The sequence below is a fragment of the Peromyscus maniculatus genome, chromosome 21 (genome assembly GCF_049852395.1).
Source record: "Peromyscus maniculatus bairdii isolate BWxNUB_F1_BW_parent chromosome 21, HU_Pman_BW_mat_3.1, whole genome shotgun sequence".
Classification (NCBI taxonomy): Eukaryota; Metazoa; Chordata; class Mammalia; order Rodentia; family Cricetidae; genus Peromyscus; species Peromyscus maniculatus.
The window spans coordinates 46,980,574-46,997,505 of NC_134872.1; the positions used below are offsets into that span (position 1 = coordinate 46,980,574).

Here is a 16,932-nt window from a genome sequence, read left to right on the forward strand (position 1 = left end):
AGTGAATAATGAGTAAATAAATAGAGAAATAATAAGTAAATAGAGGAAGAGCATACAGAGCAAGGGCACATACTCACCCTCAAAAATGAAATTTAGGTATTTTTCAGAAAACAGATACAACTGAGGATGACTGTGTTGTGTATGACAGGTGTGTCCCAAAGGACAAATATCACTATCTCCTTTCATATACAAAATCTGGAGGTTTGTAGGGGCCATAAGATGATTAACAGGACACTGTCACAGTGGACTTCCTGGCATGGTCCACAATGTTCTTGGGACGCTGATCACTTCTCTCATCACAGAATGTCAAGAGTGGGTGCACAGAGTCCTAGTTAGATCTGAATGAAGAAACCTGCAGCCCAGGGCTCTCAATTACCTGGGAGTATGAACAAGGTTGATTGGCATAAAACACAGTTCAAAGTGGTTTTGACAAGTAACAAAAACTCTCTGGGACCCATGGGTAAGACTAACCGTGGAAGTCAGCAGCCAAGCAGACAGAATCTGGGGGTCAGATGAGTAGAACTGGAAGCTCCTATGTAGAATCTGTGGCTTCGTGCACTGCCTCTGCCATTGGTGTCCTTAAAGTGAAAGCCCTGCATTCAACATCCCAAAACAGGCACCAGCTGTCTCAGTGACCCACCTTGAGTCCTCAGCTGTGATCTCATGGCTCAAATGGAAAGAACTCAATCCATCAGACCAGGTAGCCAATATGGACTCTCCTGATTGGTCAGGTTGAAGTCATGGGATGGGTACCTGGACTGCAGTGGGAATCTGGAGAAAAAGAATTAGAAAGTAGCCTTTGCATGCTCTGTGCCTTGTTTCCAAGGATGTATCACTAGGGCATACCTCCCCCAGAGCAATGACCAGGATCCCCAGAAGAATTCATGATAGCAATTCTCACCTGCAGGTACCTGTTCACTGGTGGACATGGACTTCTATTCTGAGGGTTAGAATTGGAATTTGCTGCTGTTTGTAGTCCATCCTGGATAACAGAACCTTCAGTTCAATCCCTGACCCTGTCAGGATGAAAGAAGCACAGAATTGTCTCCTTCTGCCTCAAATGTTTGCAGGAATTTACCATGGATGCTATCCAGCACTTGAAGACAGGCATGGGAGTCCACATCTGTAAACGCTGATCTCAGGAAGCAGAGAAGGGGGTCCATCACTGTGAGTTTGAGAACTGCAGGTTCTACACAGAGTCTCTCAGGATAGCCAGGGCTATAGCGTGAGACACAATCTCAAAAAAAAAAAAACCATAAAATGAGGATTCAAGAAATTTCCTTATCTCATTTCCAGAATTCAACAGAGTCTTCAACCATGTCTAAAACTCTGCCTTCACTGATGTGCCACAGAGACACAGCCTGACACCAGGTCATACCCACAAACTGAAAATTTCTCTCTCTCCCCGATCAAACTGACTGGGTCTTGTTGTGTGCACATGGGACTCACCAGATGGTCAGGGATCTAGAAGTAAGTGACAGTACATGATGGCTCTCATCCTGCTGGGAAGATCTGGTCAAAGCCTGTAATATACATCAGTGTTTGTTAATAGGACAGGATCAGACTGTCAGAATGGAGCTGGAGGCCAACTACAGCAGAAAAGCTGGTTCCTCCCTTGTCACACCTCTGCAGTCTCTCAGTCTCCCATTGCTCTTCAGTTGAGCAAATCAATGATAACTTTCCTGTGTGTCATGGATCCTGGCACAGGGCACTTCATGGGATCGTTTTCAGCACATCAAGACCAGGCTAAAAAGACTAATCTTCTACCACCAACAGATACTTACTGTACTCAATCTTACCTTCAGGTTCATGATTCACACAGATTAGTACCCTGGAGTACCTGTTTAGTTCATTTTCTCTTGCCAAATCAGTGAGTTGCTCCCTAGTGAAAGATGTCCTGGATATCAGTTCAGACACTAAACTGACCATTACTTCACACTGCATCAGTGACTGTCATCAAGAGATCCATGATGATCAAAGTTTGCTTGTAAGCCTGACCCCAGTGGTGGGCATTGGTCATAGAGAAGTCCCGTGGCTCTGGCCTTGTAAAGGCAGTACTCAGTATCAAGCCTGGCAATGCCAACTTACCTTCCCACGCTGGAGCAGAACAATGTTAATGTAAGGTCAAATATCAGGTATAAATCCTTCCATGACATGGGAAAATGATGCAAGATTCTTAGGAGGTGGGAGGTAACATGGGAAGCCTGGGTAAAGGAGGCTGTGGAGACAATGACAATGATGTCATCAGATCTGCCAAAGGCCATGTCAGACAAGACCAGAAGAGGACCCCACTGAATGATGGAGACACCCTAACCACACCCTTCATCAGATAACCAGAATGGGAATCCCTTTCCAAAGCAGCCTCATAGTTCTCTACCTTGACATATGCTAAGAAGGATCAGAACAGGGCCTTTCCTCCTCATGCCTGAATAGAAGCCAAGGATGAAACCAAAGTCTCACTCTGCTCTGCTTGAGACGTTTGTTCCTGGTCTCACTGCCTCAGGACCCCTACCCAGGACAACATCCTTTTCACCTGACTCATTTCAGGTAATCTCCTCTATACACATTCTGCTGCTCTCCACAGGTCCTCTCATTTACTCTTCATGCTCTCCACCTCCTTTCCCCTGTTCCTCTCCTTGTCTCCATTCTCCCAACTCCCAGTGGATTTACAGTTGCTGTAGTTCTTCTAAAAGACAGTCAGAAAGCAGTTTGGAGGTGATGAAGAGATCAAGGCTGAGGGAAGCCTGAGATCGGTGTGCAAGTCTGTCCTGATGACAGAGGCAGCCCTCTTAGATGTCATGGAACCCTGGCCCCACAGGAACTATGAGGGATAGAGACATTGACTGGGTCGATGCTACACGGGACTCTCAGGGATGTTCAACAACAGTGCAAGTGCAGCAGTGAGGTGAAGGATGGGGAGATGGCAGCTGACACCCTAACCTGGAGGATGGATACTGGAACCTGTAGCCCTAACTTATCATCACACAGGACACAGATTTCCAGTGTGGATCCCTCCTGTTGCATGTAACCACACCAAGACTGTTGTTCAAATAGGCCATTTCACTTTCTCAAATAAAACCCGAAAGAATCAGGAAAGTGCCTCTCTTAGTGACTTTAACTGACAGGACTTACTCAGCACTGAGGAGGAGGAGACTCCACAGACCAATAGTGCTGCAACTTTCTCCTGCTGCACCTCGGATCTGTAGGAAAGAAGAGAATGTTATTTCTGAGAATGCATCCTTCTTGTGTGCCTTGTTACATGACAGGAACCATCGGAGCAGGCCCTCTCCTCCTCATTGCGGGCTATTCCCAGCTCCCTCCCACTCTGCACTTCAGGGGAGGTATCTTACTGCTCTAGCTTGTCCACGGCCCCTGTCACAGGAAAACACACACATCTCCTTCATGTTACTTTGTTGACAGGAAGATCCTCGGGACAGAATCTATTCCTTCCTCTACACCGCCTCTCATTTTCCCTCTACTGGTCTCCATCCTGTTTCCCAATTAATCCCCTGCTGTGGGATGGTCTGTATGTCAAATTTCTCTGATTGGTCAATAAATAAAACACTGATTGGCCAGTGACTAGACAGGAAGTATAGGCGGGACTAACGGAGAGGAGAATTAAGGGAACAGGAAGGGAAAAGGAGTCACTGCCCGCCGCCGCCATCACAAACAGCATGTGAAGACGCCGGTAAGCCAAGAGCTAAGTGGCAAGGTATAGATTTATAAAAATGGATTAATTTAAGCTATAAGAACAGGTAGCAAGAAGCTCTCCATGGCCATACAGTTTGTAACCAATAAAAGTCTCTGATTTACTTGGTTGGGACTGAGTGGCTGTGGGACTGGTGGGTGACAAGATTTGTCCTGACTGTAGGCAAGGCAGAAAAACTCTAGCTACAGTCCCCTTTATCTCCTTCACCCATGTCCACTCTCCAGGACTTACACAAGGCTTAATCTTCTTTCCAAAATGCAGCCAGAGAAGTAGTTGGAGGGGTTAAAGTGACCAAGAGGATGATCAGCCGAGATTGATGTGAAGTCATTTCCTGGTTGTAAAGGCTGCTGTTGTCCATGCAGTGTGAGTGGTCCTACAAGCACAACCAAAGCTAGGAAGGTAGAGTCACTGCGTACATTGCCTTCCAACCACCTCTTCATCCAACAATAGTGCTGGAGCTGGTGTAAGCTGGAGGAGTTATAAAGTGGCAGCTGAGACCCAATAGCTGGGGGATCAATGCAGGAGCCTGTTGCCGTGTGTTGAAGGGAGCTGGCGCTCTGGCGATCTGTCTTGGATCCCCTCTGTGGCTCCTCACCAGGGCAGGAATTCTACTGGGCCATTTCAGTTTCCACACTTCAAAGCAGAAAAAAATATGAAAGCACCTCTATTAGTGACTTTGCTAGATAAAAGTTCTGTGCCATAATTCTCATCCTGATTCCTTCATTCTGAACCTTTAACCCCTTAGACAAACTGTCCTGCCTTCCTTCCCACCGTGTGGTCCCAATGCTATGCTATCTGCTTTTACATCCACCTTCCAGAACTTTACATGAACAGGATGCTGTGAAAATTGCCATCTAATGTACCACATATCTGAATTGCTGTGCCCTCTGAGTGGGTACAACTTTTCATTTAAAGAGGATATTGATATAGCATTTTGAAAAAATTGTAGGAGCCTGGAGAGATGGCTCAGAGGTTAAGAACTCTGGCTGTTCTTCCAGAGGTCCTGAGTTCAATTCCCAGCACCCACATGGTGACTCACAACCATCTGTAATAAGATCCGGCTCAATCTTCTGGCTTGCAAAGATACATGCAAACAGAACACTGTATACATAATAAATAAATAAATTTAAAAAAGAAAAAGAAAAAGAAAAAAATGTAGGAATTGATCTGTGAGGCCCAACCTACTGTTCTCCATGTAGGTCTCCCCTGTCCCTCTTTTCCTTGCAGCTACTGATGCAAGGGTTCAGGGCTCACCTTGGGGTGGGCAGGCAGCAGCAGCAGCAGCAGCACAGTGCTCTCAGTGCATGGGAAATTCACTTCATCACCACTTTCCAGACCCTGAATGGCCTGGATTCAGATGTCGTGGGTGCCACCTGGGGCTGTCCACTGGGAATGTCTGGCTCAGGTAGATCCTGAGAGCTCATATAGCTTCAGATTTCTCTCCTCCAGTGGTCAAACATTCAGAATGCCAATTTAGAGAAATTATGTTGTTATTCTAATTAAGTGCATCAGTATTTGTTTGAAAATTGTCTCTGTCTACAACCAGTGAAAGATGGGCCAAGGGTATGACCTCAAGTTCTCCTTCTTCATGTTAGTGGAGGCCTGGGACAGGTGGTCCATGGATACTGCCCTTCTCACGTATCCACTCAAGAGTTCAGGAAGGGAAGCACATTTAATTCCCAAGGCTCCTCTGAGATATTCCCTTACATGGTCAGGCAGGTTTTCTGGATTATCTGCAAAGACACAGAGGCATATGTGAATTTCCAAACTGTCAAAATACACAGGGGTCTAAGTTGGGCAAGGCTTCAACAGAAAGTACCCATGGGGAGGCTTTCACAAGGGGCCACTCCTGTAGATTCCACAGTTCTTGTTGTTAACTTGGAGTCCTTGTCTGTAGTTGGATGGTGGAAGAGAAACCATGTCATTGTCCTCCACAGCATGGCCTCCTGTTGCTGTGTGGAATCTCTGAGTTCCTCTGGAGCTCCGACAATGCCATGCTAGTCTGCAAAGCAGGGGAGGTGAGAGGTGCTCTTTTCCCTCCATGTCACTCATGGTAAGTGTGCACATACTCAGGTCAGGAATTCTTGGGTTCCAAGACCAGGGATGTGGCCAGGCACCTATGAGAAAATGCTTATGTTAGACCAAAGATGAGGCTGGCAGAAACTCCTTTCCCACACTAGACCTGTGGCCTTTCAGAAAATAGCTGGTTTATTTCTGGTGGAGTTCAGGACATAATGAGGCAGCAGTAATGTCCCTTTTCTTCCTATGTGACCTTCCTGAGGGAGAACTCAGTGGGGTCTCCTTGGAAAGCCCGATTTCAGGGACTGGTTTGTTCTAGCTGCTCTGCTACTGTCCCATAAACAGGCCCTAGGACCAAGAAGGAAAAGCGGTTCCACCAACATGTCTGTCTCTGGGTGCTGTGCTTCCTGCACCCAGCTCACTGATCACTTGCCTAGATGACACAGGATGCACATATGGTGAAGATGAGGTTTGTCTGAACATATCCACCAGAACCTGCAGAACTGAGGAGAAAAGGTTGGTCAATGAGAGTTCTGGAGTTGACCTCTGAGACTACAAAGACCCAGGCAGTCACCACCCTAGCCATCCTATCTGTGTAGTGTTCTGAGAGGAATCTAAACAGTTCCAACCAGTCAGGCTCTGTGCAAATCAGCAACCTATCCAGCATCACTAGGACTCACTTTTCTCAACTGGGAGGTGAGGATCACTGAGGAACTTTGGAGCAGTGAGTAGAAAGATATTAAAACAAATAGCATGTATTCTCTGCACCTATTCCTGCGGCCTCCAGCAGGAAGTAAGTGGGGCAAGGAGAGTATTAAGTGTTTGAATCTCATCATAAGATGACTTCTCTCATATAACCATCCAGACGCCACCATTTCCTCCCTGCAGTGGCCACTGATATAAAAAGTTCACATTAAACTCATCTTGAAAAGCTACAATGGTAAACCCTGTCTCAAATCAAAGATGGTCACCATCTTTGATTCAAACTGTTTCTCCTCATTTTGTTAGGAACAGAGAGGGAAGATTGCCACACCAACTTTTGTCAATATCCCTCTGTAGCCATGCCTCACCTATGACTTTCTCTCTCTCTATGGTCCGCTGTAACACAAGCTCAATGACTACCTACCCTTGGGATTGAGGCAGACCTGCCTGGGCATCCTGATTCTTCCTAACCTCTAAGCCAGAACAAGTTTTGACCAGAAACCAAAAACTAAGCATCTACTACAGACTGTTATGGAGTGATCTCAGTGATGCTTTCAGTCATGTGTTGCACGTAGATGAGCCTTGACATTCATCCCCATCAGAGTGGCCATCCTTCACTGCATGTAGACGTTGTCTGCCTGTCATGTGCACCTGAAAACCCTTTAGACAATTATCCCAGCAGGAAAAGCAAGCAGACAGCCTGTTGGAAAGACATAGCTGTAAGGTCAACAAGGCTGGCTAGGCCTGACCACTGTACCCAGTGGTACCTGGGTACAAAGTTTTAAAATGCTGACCCAACCTCTGACCACTGTGTCCTAGGCTAGGTAAGGCCCACTCACTTCCAAAGTGGAGCAAATTCTCTGCATTCCATCGATGTGGTACCCATTTTCCTCCAGCTTGCTGTCACTTTCCTGTGAGGAGACAAGTATAGTTCTGATAAAAACTCCTTGCAGTGAGGCACCTTCACAAACACATAAACTAGACCAGCATGCAGTGGAACTGTGTCTTTTCTGATGGGCAGGACACAGGGATAATTGAAGGCTGCAAATACAACAGCAGGGAAGGAGGGAGAGGAAGGACAGGAAGGAGCTCCCTTTCCTTCATGTGGGGAAACATTTCACTAGGACCACACAACCTAAGGCAGACAGATTAATGAGGACTGCTAGTTATTCCCCTGCAGACTGGTCCACAGGGTGTGCACAGTCATGTGTAGCTTGTAACTGGTACTGGCTCATGACCCCCTCAGACAAGGATGCTGTGAAACACCAGCCCTGGGACATATTTCCTTAAAAAGGAAGGTTTCCTGGAGAGAATCCTGTGGTGGTTGGCTTACCTCCTCCTGTGCTGGACAGAGTCCCTCTATGCTGGGGAAGTGGGCACACTGCCATCTGGACTTCCTGCAGAGCTCCTGCTTCCTCTGTCCCAGGCCACACCTCAGATCGCCACCCTGTGTCTCCTGATGTATAGAGCTCATCACTTTAAAGAGAAAGGACATGTGAAAGGGACTCTAGGGGAACTGGAAATATGCAGCACTTAAGCTAGACCTACTGTGCATCCCTCTCCTCATGGCTCCCCCACTCTCTTTCATCCTATCCAAATTCCTCCCTTAGTCAATTCTTCCCGCTGCCTCTGCCATCTCTGGCTTTCATCTTCTTCTCTCCATCTCCAGATCAAGTTTGCCTCTTTGTTTAGAAGCAGGTTTGTACTGTGGCTCTGGTGATTTTGAAGTCAGAGTTTTAAATTTGCATACCCATAGAGTGAAACAAGTTAATGTGCCCATTGCACAGACAACAATATCAAATACAAAATTAATGTAGTAGAAACCCAGAGCTTGGTAGCAGACCAGTGACTGTGCAATGAGGACTGACAGGTGAAGATATGTGGACAGAGGTCATAGTGTACTCTCTCTGTCACACTCGGTCACTGCAGCTTCCATCAGGAGATCTTCATGTCTCCTCCTTTTAATATTCTCTTACTTTTCCTTTTATTCTCTTAAATATTTTTTTATTGGTACAGGTGTAGTGATTGAGGAAGTATGTGAAGTGATCCAGTTACCATATATAAAAGACATAGAATGAATGCATAAGTGAATAATGAGTAAATAAATAGAGAAATAATAAGTAAATAGAGAAGAGCATACAGAGCAAGGGCACATACTCACCCTCAAGAATGAAATTTAGGCATTTTTCAGAAAACACATACAACTGAGGATGACTGTGTTGTGTATGACAGGTGTGTCCCAAAGGACAAATATCACTGTCTTCTTTCATATACAACATCTGGAGGATATTAGGGGCCGTAAGATAAACAACAGAACACTGGCACAGTGGTCTTCCTGGCATGGTCCACAATGTTCTTGGGAGGGCTGATTACTTCTCCCATCACAGAATGTCAAGAGTGGGTGCACAGAGTCCTAGTTAGATCTGAATTAAGAAACCTGCAGCCCTGGGTTCTCAATTACCTGGGAGTATAAACAAGGTTGATTGGCATAAAACACAGTTCAAAGTGGTTTTGATAAGTAATGAAAACTCTCTGGGACCCATGGGTAAGACTAACCATGGAAGTCAGCAGCCAAGCAGACAGAATCTGGGGGTCAGATGAGTAGAACTGGAAGCTCCTATGTAGAATCTGTGGCTTCATGAACTGCCTCTGCCACTGGTGTCCTTAAAGTGAAAGCCCTGCCTTCAACATCCCAAGGCAGGCACCAGCTGTCTCAGTGACCCACCTTGAGTCCTCAGCTGTGATCTCATGGCTCATATGGCAAGAACTCAATCCATCAGACCAGGTAGCCAATCTGGACTCTCCTGATTGGTCAGGTTGAAGTCATGGGATGGGTGCCTGGACTGCAGTGGGAATCCTGAGAAAAGAATTAGAAAGTAGCCTCTGCATGCTCTGTGCCTTGTTTCCAAGGATGTATCACTAGGGCATACCTCCCCCAGAGCACTGACCAGGGTCCCCAGAAGAATTCATGACAGCAATTCTCACCTCCAGGTATCTGTTCACTGGTGGACATGGACTTCTATTCTGAGGGTTAGAATTGGAATTTGCTGTTGTTTGTAGTCCATCCTGGAATACAGAACCTTCAGTCCAATCCCAGACCCTGTCAGGATGAAAGAAGCACAGAATTGTCTCCTTCTGCCTCAAATGTTTGCAGGAATTTACCATGGATGCTATCCAGCACTTGAAGCCAGGCATAGGAGTCCACATCTGTAAACACTGATCTCAGGAAGCAGAGAAGGGGGTCCATCACTCTTAGTTTGAGAACTGAATGTTCTACACAGAGTTTCTCAGGATAGCCAGGGCGATATAGTGAGACCCAATCTCAAAAAAAAAAAAAACTATAAAATGAGGATTCAGAAAATTTCCCTATCTCATTTCCAGAATACAACAGACTCCTCAACCATGTCTAAAACTCTGCCTTCACTGATGTGCCACAGAGACACAGCCTGACACCAGGTCATACCCACAAACTGAAAATTTCTCTCTCTCCCTGATCAAACTGACTGGGACCTGTTGTGTGCACATGGGACTCACCAGACGATGAGGGATCTAGAAATAAGTGACAGAACAAGCTGGCTATAATCCTGTTGGGAAGATCTGGTCAAAGTCTGTAATATGCATCAGTGTTTGTTAACAGCCCAGGATCAGATGATCAGAATGGAGCTGGAGGCCAACTACAACAGAGAAGCTGGTTCCTCCCTTGTCACACCTCTGCAGTCTCTCAGTCTCCCATTGCTCTTCAGTTGAGCAAATCAATGATAACTTTCCTGTGTGTCATGGATCCTGGCACAGGGCACTTCATAGGATCGTTTTCAGCACATCAAGACCAGGCGTCAAAGACTCATCTTCTACCACAAACAGATACCTACTGTACTCAATCTTACCTTCAGGTGCATGATTCACACAGATTAGTACCCTGGAGTACCTGTTTAGTTCATTTTCTCTTGCCAAATCAGTGAGTTGCTCCCTAGTGAAAAGTGTCCTGGAAATCAGTTCAGACACTACACTGATCATTATTTCACACTGCATCAGTGACTGTCATCAAGAGATCCATGACGATCAAGGTTTGCTTGTAAGCCTGACCCCAGTGGTGGGCATTGGTCATAGAGAAGTCCCATGGCTCTGGCCTTGTAAAGGCAGCACTCAGTATCAAGCCTGGCAATGTCAACTTACCTTCGCACGCTGGAGCAGAACAATGTTAATGTAAGGTCAAATATCAGGTATAAATCCTTCCATGACATGGGAAAATGATGCAAGATTCTTAGGAGGTGGGAGGTAACATGGGAAGCCCGGGTAAAGGAGGCTGTGGAGACAATGACAATGATGTCATCAGATCTGCCAAAGGCCATGTCAGACAAGACCAGAAGAGGACCCCACTGAATGATGGAGCCACCCTAACAGAACCCTTCATCAGAAAACCAGAATGGGAATCCTTTTCCAAAGCAGCCTCATAGTTCTCTACCTTGACATATGCTAAGAAGGATCAGAACAGAGCCTTCCCTCCTCATGCCTGAATAGAACCCAAGGATGAAACCAGAGTCTCACTCTGCTCTGCTTGAGACGTTTGTTCCTGGTCTCACTGCCTCAAGACCCCTACCCAGGACAACATCCTTTTCTCTGACTCATTTCAGGTAATCTCCTCTAGACACATTCTGCCACTCTCCACAGGTCCTCTCATTTACTCTTCATGCTCTCCACCTCCTTTCCCCTGTTCCTCCCCTTATCTCCATTCTCCCATATCCCAGTGGATTTACATTGCTCTAGTTCTTCTATAAAATAGTCAGAAAGCAGTTTGGAGGTGATGAAGAGATCAAGGATGAGGGAAGCCTGAGACTTGTGTGCAAGTCTGTCCTGTTGACAGAGGCAGCCCTTTTAGATGCCTTGGAACCCTGGTCCCACAGGAACCATGATGGATGTAGACATTCACTTTGTCGATGCTACACCTGACTCTCAGGGATGTTCAAAAACAGTGCAGGGGCAGCGGTGAGGAGAAGGATGGGGAGATAGTAGCTGAGATCCTAACCTGGAGGATGGATACTGGAGCCTGGAGCCCTAACTTATCATCACACAGGACACAGATTTCCAGCCTGGATCCCTCCTATTGCATGTAACCACACCAAGACTGTTGTTCAAATAGGCCATTTCACTTTCTCAAATAAAACCCGAAAGAATCAGGAAAGTGCCTCTCTTAGTGACTTTAACTGACAGGACTTACTCAGCACTGAGGAGGACGGGACTCCACTGACCAATAGTCAGTCCTGCTTCATTCTCCTGCTGCACCCTGGATCTGTAGGAAAGAACAGGATGTTATGCCCAAGACAGCATCCTACTTGTGTGCCTTGTTACATGCCAGGAACCATCGGAGCAGGCCCTCTCCCCTCATTGCGGGCTATTCCCAGCTCCCTCCCACTCTGCACTTCAGGGGAAGTTTCTTCCTGCTCTAGCTTGTCCATGGCCCCTGTCACAGGGAAACACACACATCTCCTTCACGTTCCTTTCTTGACAGGAAGTTCCTCAGGACAGACTCTATTCCTTAATCTACACCACCTCTCATTTTCCCTGTACCGGTCTCCATCCTGTTTCCCAATTAGTCCCCTGCTGTGGGATGGTCTGTATGCCAAAACACTGATTGGCCAATGACCAGGCAGGAAGTATAGGCAGGACTAACAGAGGGGAGAATTAAGGGAACAGGAAGGAAAGGGGGTTTCTCCCAGCCACCGACATGACAAACAGCATGTGAGGATGACGGTAAGCCACGAGCCATGTGGCAAGGTATAGATTTATAAAAATGGATTAATTTAAGATGTAAGAACAGTTAGCAGGAAGCCTGCCACGGCCATACAGTTTGTAAGCAATATTAGTCTCTGTGTTTACTTGGTTGGGTCTGAGCGGCTGTGGGACTGGTGGGTGACAAAGATTTGTCCTGACTGTGGGAAAGGCAGAATAACTCTAGCTACAGTCCCCTTTATCTCCTTCACCCATGTCCACTCTCCAGGACTTACACAAGGCTTACTCTTCTTTCCAAAATGCAGCCAGAGAAGTAGTTGGAGGGGTTAAAGTGACCAAAAGGATGAGCAGCCGAGATTGATGTGAAGTCATTTCCTGGTTGTAAAGGCGGCTGTTGTCCATGCAGTGTGAGTGGTCCTACAAGCACAACAAAAGCTAGGAAGGTAGAGTCACTGTGTACATTGCCTTCCGACCACCTCTGCATCCAACAATAGTGCTGGAGCTAAAGTAAGCTGGAGGAGTTCTAAAGTGGCATCTGAGACCCAATAGCTGGGGGATCAATGCAGGAGCCTGTTGCCGTGTGTTGAAGGGAGCTGGCGCTCTGGCGATCTGTCTTGGATCCCCTCTGTGGCTCCTCACCAGGGCTGGAATTCTACTGGGCCATTTCAGTTTCCACACTTCAAAGCAGAGAGAAATATTAAAGCACCTCTGTTAGTGACTTTGCTAGATAAAAGTTCTGTGCCATATTTCTCATCCTGATTCCTTCATTATGAATCTTTAACCCCTTAGACAAACTCTCCTGCCTTCCTTCCCACCCTGTGGTCCCCATGCTATGCTATCTGCTTTTGCCTCAACCTTCCAGAACTTTACATGAACAGGATGCTGTGCAAATTGCCATCTAATGTACCACATATCTGAATTGCTGTGCCCTCTGAGTGGGTACAGCTTTTCATTTAAAAAAGATATTGAAATAGCATATTTAAAAAATGTAGGAATTGATCTGTGAGGCGAAACCTACTGTTCTCCATGTAGGTCTCCCCTGTCCCTCTTTCCCTTGCAGCTCCTGATGCAAGGGTTCAGGGCTCACCTTGAGGTGGGCAGGCAGCAGCAGCAGCAGCAGCACAGTGCTCTCAGTGTATGGGAAATTTGCTTCCTCACCACTTTCCAGACCCTGAATTGCCTGGATCCAGATTTCGTTTGTGCCACCTGGGGCTGGTCACTGGGAATGTCTGGCTCCTGGGATGCATCTTCTTCAGAGAAGCCCAGGTTCAGACTTCCTGTGGGTGTTGTATCCAAGACTGATTCAGGGGAGGAGACGTTCCCAGGCAGGGGGTCAGCAGCATTTCTGTTGACTGCAGTGTCCTCTGCAGCAGTGTTGATGACGCCAGCCACAAGATCATCTCTCTCTGGGACTGTGTTGTCTGAACAGGACAGCGCCTCCAGGAAGGAGAGTCTCTGAGGCATGGTGTAGCTTCTGCATGTTTTGTCTCTTTCTTCCACACCCTCTACCTTAGAGTGACTCTTCCCAGCTTGTGTTGTGGTTGTAAACGCTGGTTCACTGGCTCTCTTCAAGGGGAGAGGGAGGCGAACAGGACCAGCAGGGCTGCGAGTTAGCCAGGGCATCTGATCTGGAAGATGGCTGTCCCCACAACTCAGGTGGTGTTTGAGAATGTTGCATGTGGCCGTTACATGATTATCTTCTCCCCTGTGAGTTAGGGATGACACAATCTCCTCACAGGTATAGCCTATGGTGCACATAGCCTCCACGACCTTGGGCAGGATTTCTTTGGTGGCAGGCGGAACATATTGTTGAATGGGGCCCAGCCATGGTCGTTCCACAAGCTGAGAGATTGTGAATCGGTACCAGGTGGTGACCATGAGTAGTCGGGCAATGATGAAGTGACAGGGTTTAGACAGATGGTGTGGAATGGGACACATTGTGGTGATGATGACCCTGTGCATACTTTCAAGGGTTTCTTCCATGTATGGAAAGTGCCCTGTGACCAGGACATATAGGAGGATACCCAAGCTCCACATATCACCTGCCAGTCCATCATAGGGCTTTCTTGCCAAGATCTCTGGAGCCCAATAGAGCAAGGAGCCACAAGGCTCCTCCAACTTCTGCCCCTCTGTGATTTCAATTGCCAAACCAAAGTCACAAAGCTTTGCATTTCCTGCTGCATCGACTAGGATGTTTTCTAATTTGATATCACGGTGTGCGATGTGTCTCTGGTGGAGGAAGTGAACAGCTGACACCACCTGCCGGAATATCCCTCTAGCCTCCTTCTCCTGTAGACAGCCCAGTGCCCTGAGGCAGCTCTCCAGATCTTCTCCTGCCACATACTCCATAATCACGTAAGTGGTTGACAGTGTGTCGATCATGTGAAAAAATCGAACGATGTTCCTATGTTCCAGAGACTGAAGGATGTTCACTTCAGTACTGATGTCAGCCACACTGTTGGTATTTTTCTCAAGGACCTTGACAGCCACTCGTGTATGTGTGGGAAGGTGGCAGGCCAGCTTCACCTCCCCGAAGGAACCACAACCTAGAGATATCAGCATCCTGAAATCCTTTTCAAGAATGTCCTCTTCCATGTGGCTGCCCATGGTGTTCTGCTCAGTTTCAACCACTTTATCCTGTGGGAAATTTCAGACCCACAAAATGCTAAAAGAAAAACATGAATGCAGTTTAAGGAGGGAAGGCTGGAGATTGGAATTCTCTGTTATGAAATCTGAGACATCCCAAACAATGTAATGATGTTCTTCAAAGATATAACAATTCTAGAAGAACCCAAACTCAAAGCAGTGGATGAGGAATCCAAGGAAAGGTTTGAGTTGGTATAAGTAAAGTTGGCATGTGAGGAAATTCTAGAGATCCCTGAGAGAATGAGCTGCTTCTCTTCAAGGATGTGCCACAATGCAAACCCCTCAACCAAGCTGATAGAGAGAGATGAGATACAAATTCCACTATGGAAAAACTGATGTTGTAACTGATACAACTACAGTCCAGAGGGTCTTCCATGGATGTTACAGTTTTTATACCCCACGAAATTAGAGACTATGAAAGGAATTCTTAGATATGGGTGAATATTGAATTAAGATAAAACAAAAACCCTTGAACACGTAAGTCACTAGGACTTGCAGCAGAAAAGCTCCAAACAAGGCGGAGCCCAGATCTCATGGACCCCTGAATCATTCAAAGCTTTCCAGAAGAATGAAGAGCAGGGTTATACAAAATACTTCCCAAAAGAGAAGGCAAAGGCAGGCATTCAAACTCATCCCTGTGCCAGTGTTAGCCTGATCCCACCACCAAGTAAGCTCAAGGAATGGAGCATGTGTGAGCTCCTCTCCTTGATGAACACAGATGTGAAGATCATGAACCAGAGTCTTGATCCTTCACCTCCATCTCAGCAGCACACTAAAGAGCCCTTAGTTCATGGTCAGAATGGCAGAAGTAACATTTGTAACAAATGGGACAACAGCATAGCACATAAGGAGACTGTGGGAAGAATCCATGCTCAGTGCAGAGACCAGAGAACTGTTGTGGTCTAAGGAAAGTAGCTTAACTAGATAGAGTTCTACAGGAGACAAAGCAGCTCCACAAACAGAACCAGGATCTACCCTGTCTCTCCTGGTCATGTGGAAGTGGACTAGGCTTGTGTGAAAGTCACAGTATCAGTCACAAAGACATGGTCGGGAACTGATGTAGTGCAGGGGAATATGATCAAGTACAGTATAAGCATGTATGGAAATGTATTGTGCAAACCCTTATGGGAATGTGTGTATAGTGTAATGTATTATACTTACTGTAGAGTTGTGATTATTAAATTATGATTATGCTATATAGTATAATATATTCTAAGCCTTAACTAGTGGGATTATACATTATAATAGGCATATATTATAATATACACAATTATAAATATTGTAATGTGTTATATATGTATATATAATATGTATAAATACATATTACTACACATAATATATATAATATGTATATATATATACATATTACTACACATAATATATATTATATGTTTTAAACCTGTATTTAGGACAGAGCCAGCCAGCACCCCATTGGACTAATAAAGTGCAGGAGGGCCAATTGAACTAAGATCTGCTCCCTGAGACAAAGAGTCCATCAGCACCGACTAGACCAAGAGCTCCCACTGGACCAAGAGTATCGATCAAACCAAGAGAGGCTCCCTCAGACACAGACACCACTTGCACCAAGTGGAGAAAGAGATGGGTAGACGCCAGTGCAAAAATACAGTCAACAACATAAAAACCAATATGGCTCCATCAGAACCTACACCAGCAAGACCTGAACATCCCAACACAGAAGAAACACAAGATATCTACCATAAAAGTGACTTTAAGAAGATATTCGAGATCTTAAAAGAGGAAATGAAAATTTCCCTTAAAGAAGTCGAGGAAAAGTCAAACTAAACAATGGGAGACATCAGTAAATCCCTTAAAGAAAGCCAAGAGAGAGCAATTAAGCAAGTGAGGGAAACAGTTCAAGATTTGAAAACTGAAGACAACAAAGAAGACACAAACCTAAGGACTGCTGGAAGTGGAAAATCTGAGTAAATGAATAGGAACTACAGATGCAAGCATAACCAACAGATTGCAAGATACAGAAGAGCGGATCTCTGGCGTTGAAGATACGATAGAGAAAAGCCAGAAGGTCCTGGACAGACGTTATGCAGACACTAAGAGACCATGGATGCCAACCCAGATTATTATACCCAGCAAAATGCTCAATCAACATA

At 46.0% G+C, this 16,932-nt stretch overlaps 1 protein-coding gene across 1 annotated transcript in view; it reads right to left on the reverse strand.

Annotated features, from left to right (window-relative positions):
* LOC107400103 (putative sperm motility kinase W) overlaps positions 1–16,932 on the reverse strand; it is a 34,613-nt gene that overhangs the window by 9,911 nt on the left and 7,770 nt on the right. Inside the window, exons 2-17 of the mRNA XM_076557605.1 lie at positions 13,245–14,794; positions 12,433–12,834; positions 11,646–11,717; positions 10,604–10,733; positions 9,416–9,530; positions 9,156–9,287; positions 7,764–7,906; positions 7,270–7,341; positions 6,162–6,231; positions 5,529–5,826; positions 4,964–5,442; positions 3,941–4,342; positions 3,133–3,200; positions 1,450–2,218; positions 902–1,016; positions 641–758 (exon numbers count right to left, since the gene is read on the reverse strand). Coding sequence (XP_076413720.1) covers positions 12,810–12,834; positions 13,245–14,764 — 1,545 coding nt within the window. The 5' untranslated portion in view covers positions 14,765–14,794 and the 3' untranslated portion in view covers positions 641–758; positions 902–1,016; positions 1,450–2,218; ... (10 more) ...; positions 11,646–11,717; positions 12,433–12,809. The remainder of the gene's footprint in view (positions 1–640; positions 759–901; positions 1,017–1,449; positions 2,219–3,132; positions 3,201–3,940; positions 4,343–4,963; positions 5,443–5,528; positions 5,827–6,161; positions 6,232–7,269; positions 7,342–7,763; positions 7,907–9,155; positions 9,288–9,415; positions 9,531–10,603; positions 10,734–11,645; positions 11,718–12,432; positions 12,835–13,244; positions 14,795–16,932) is intronic.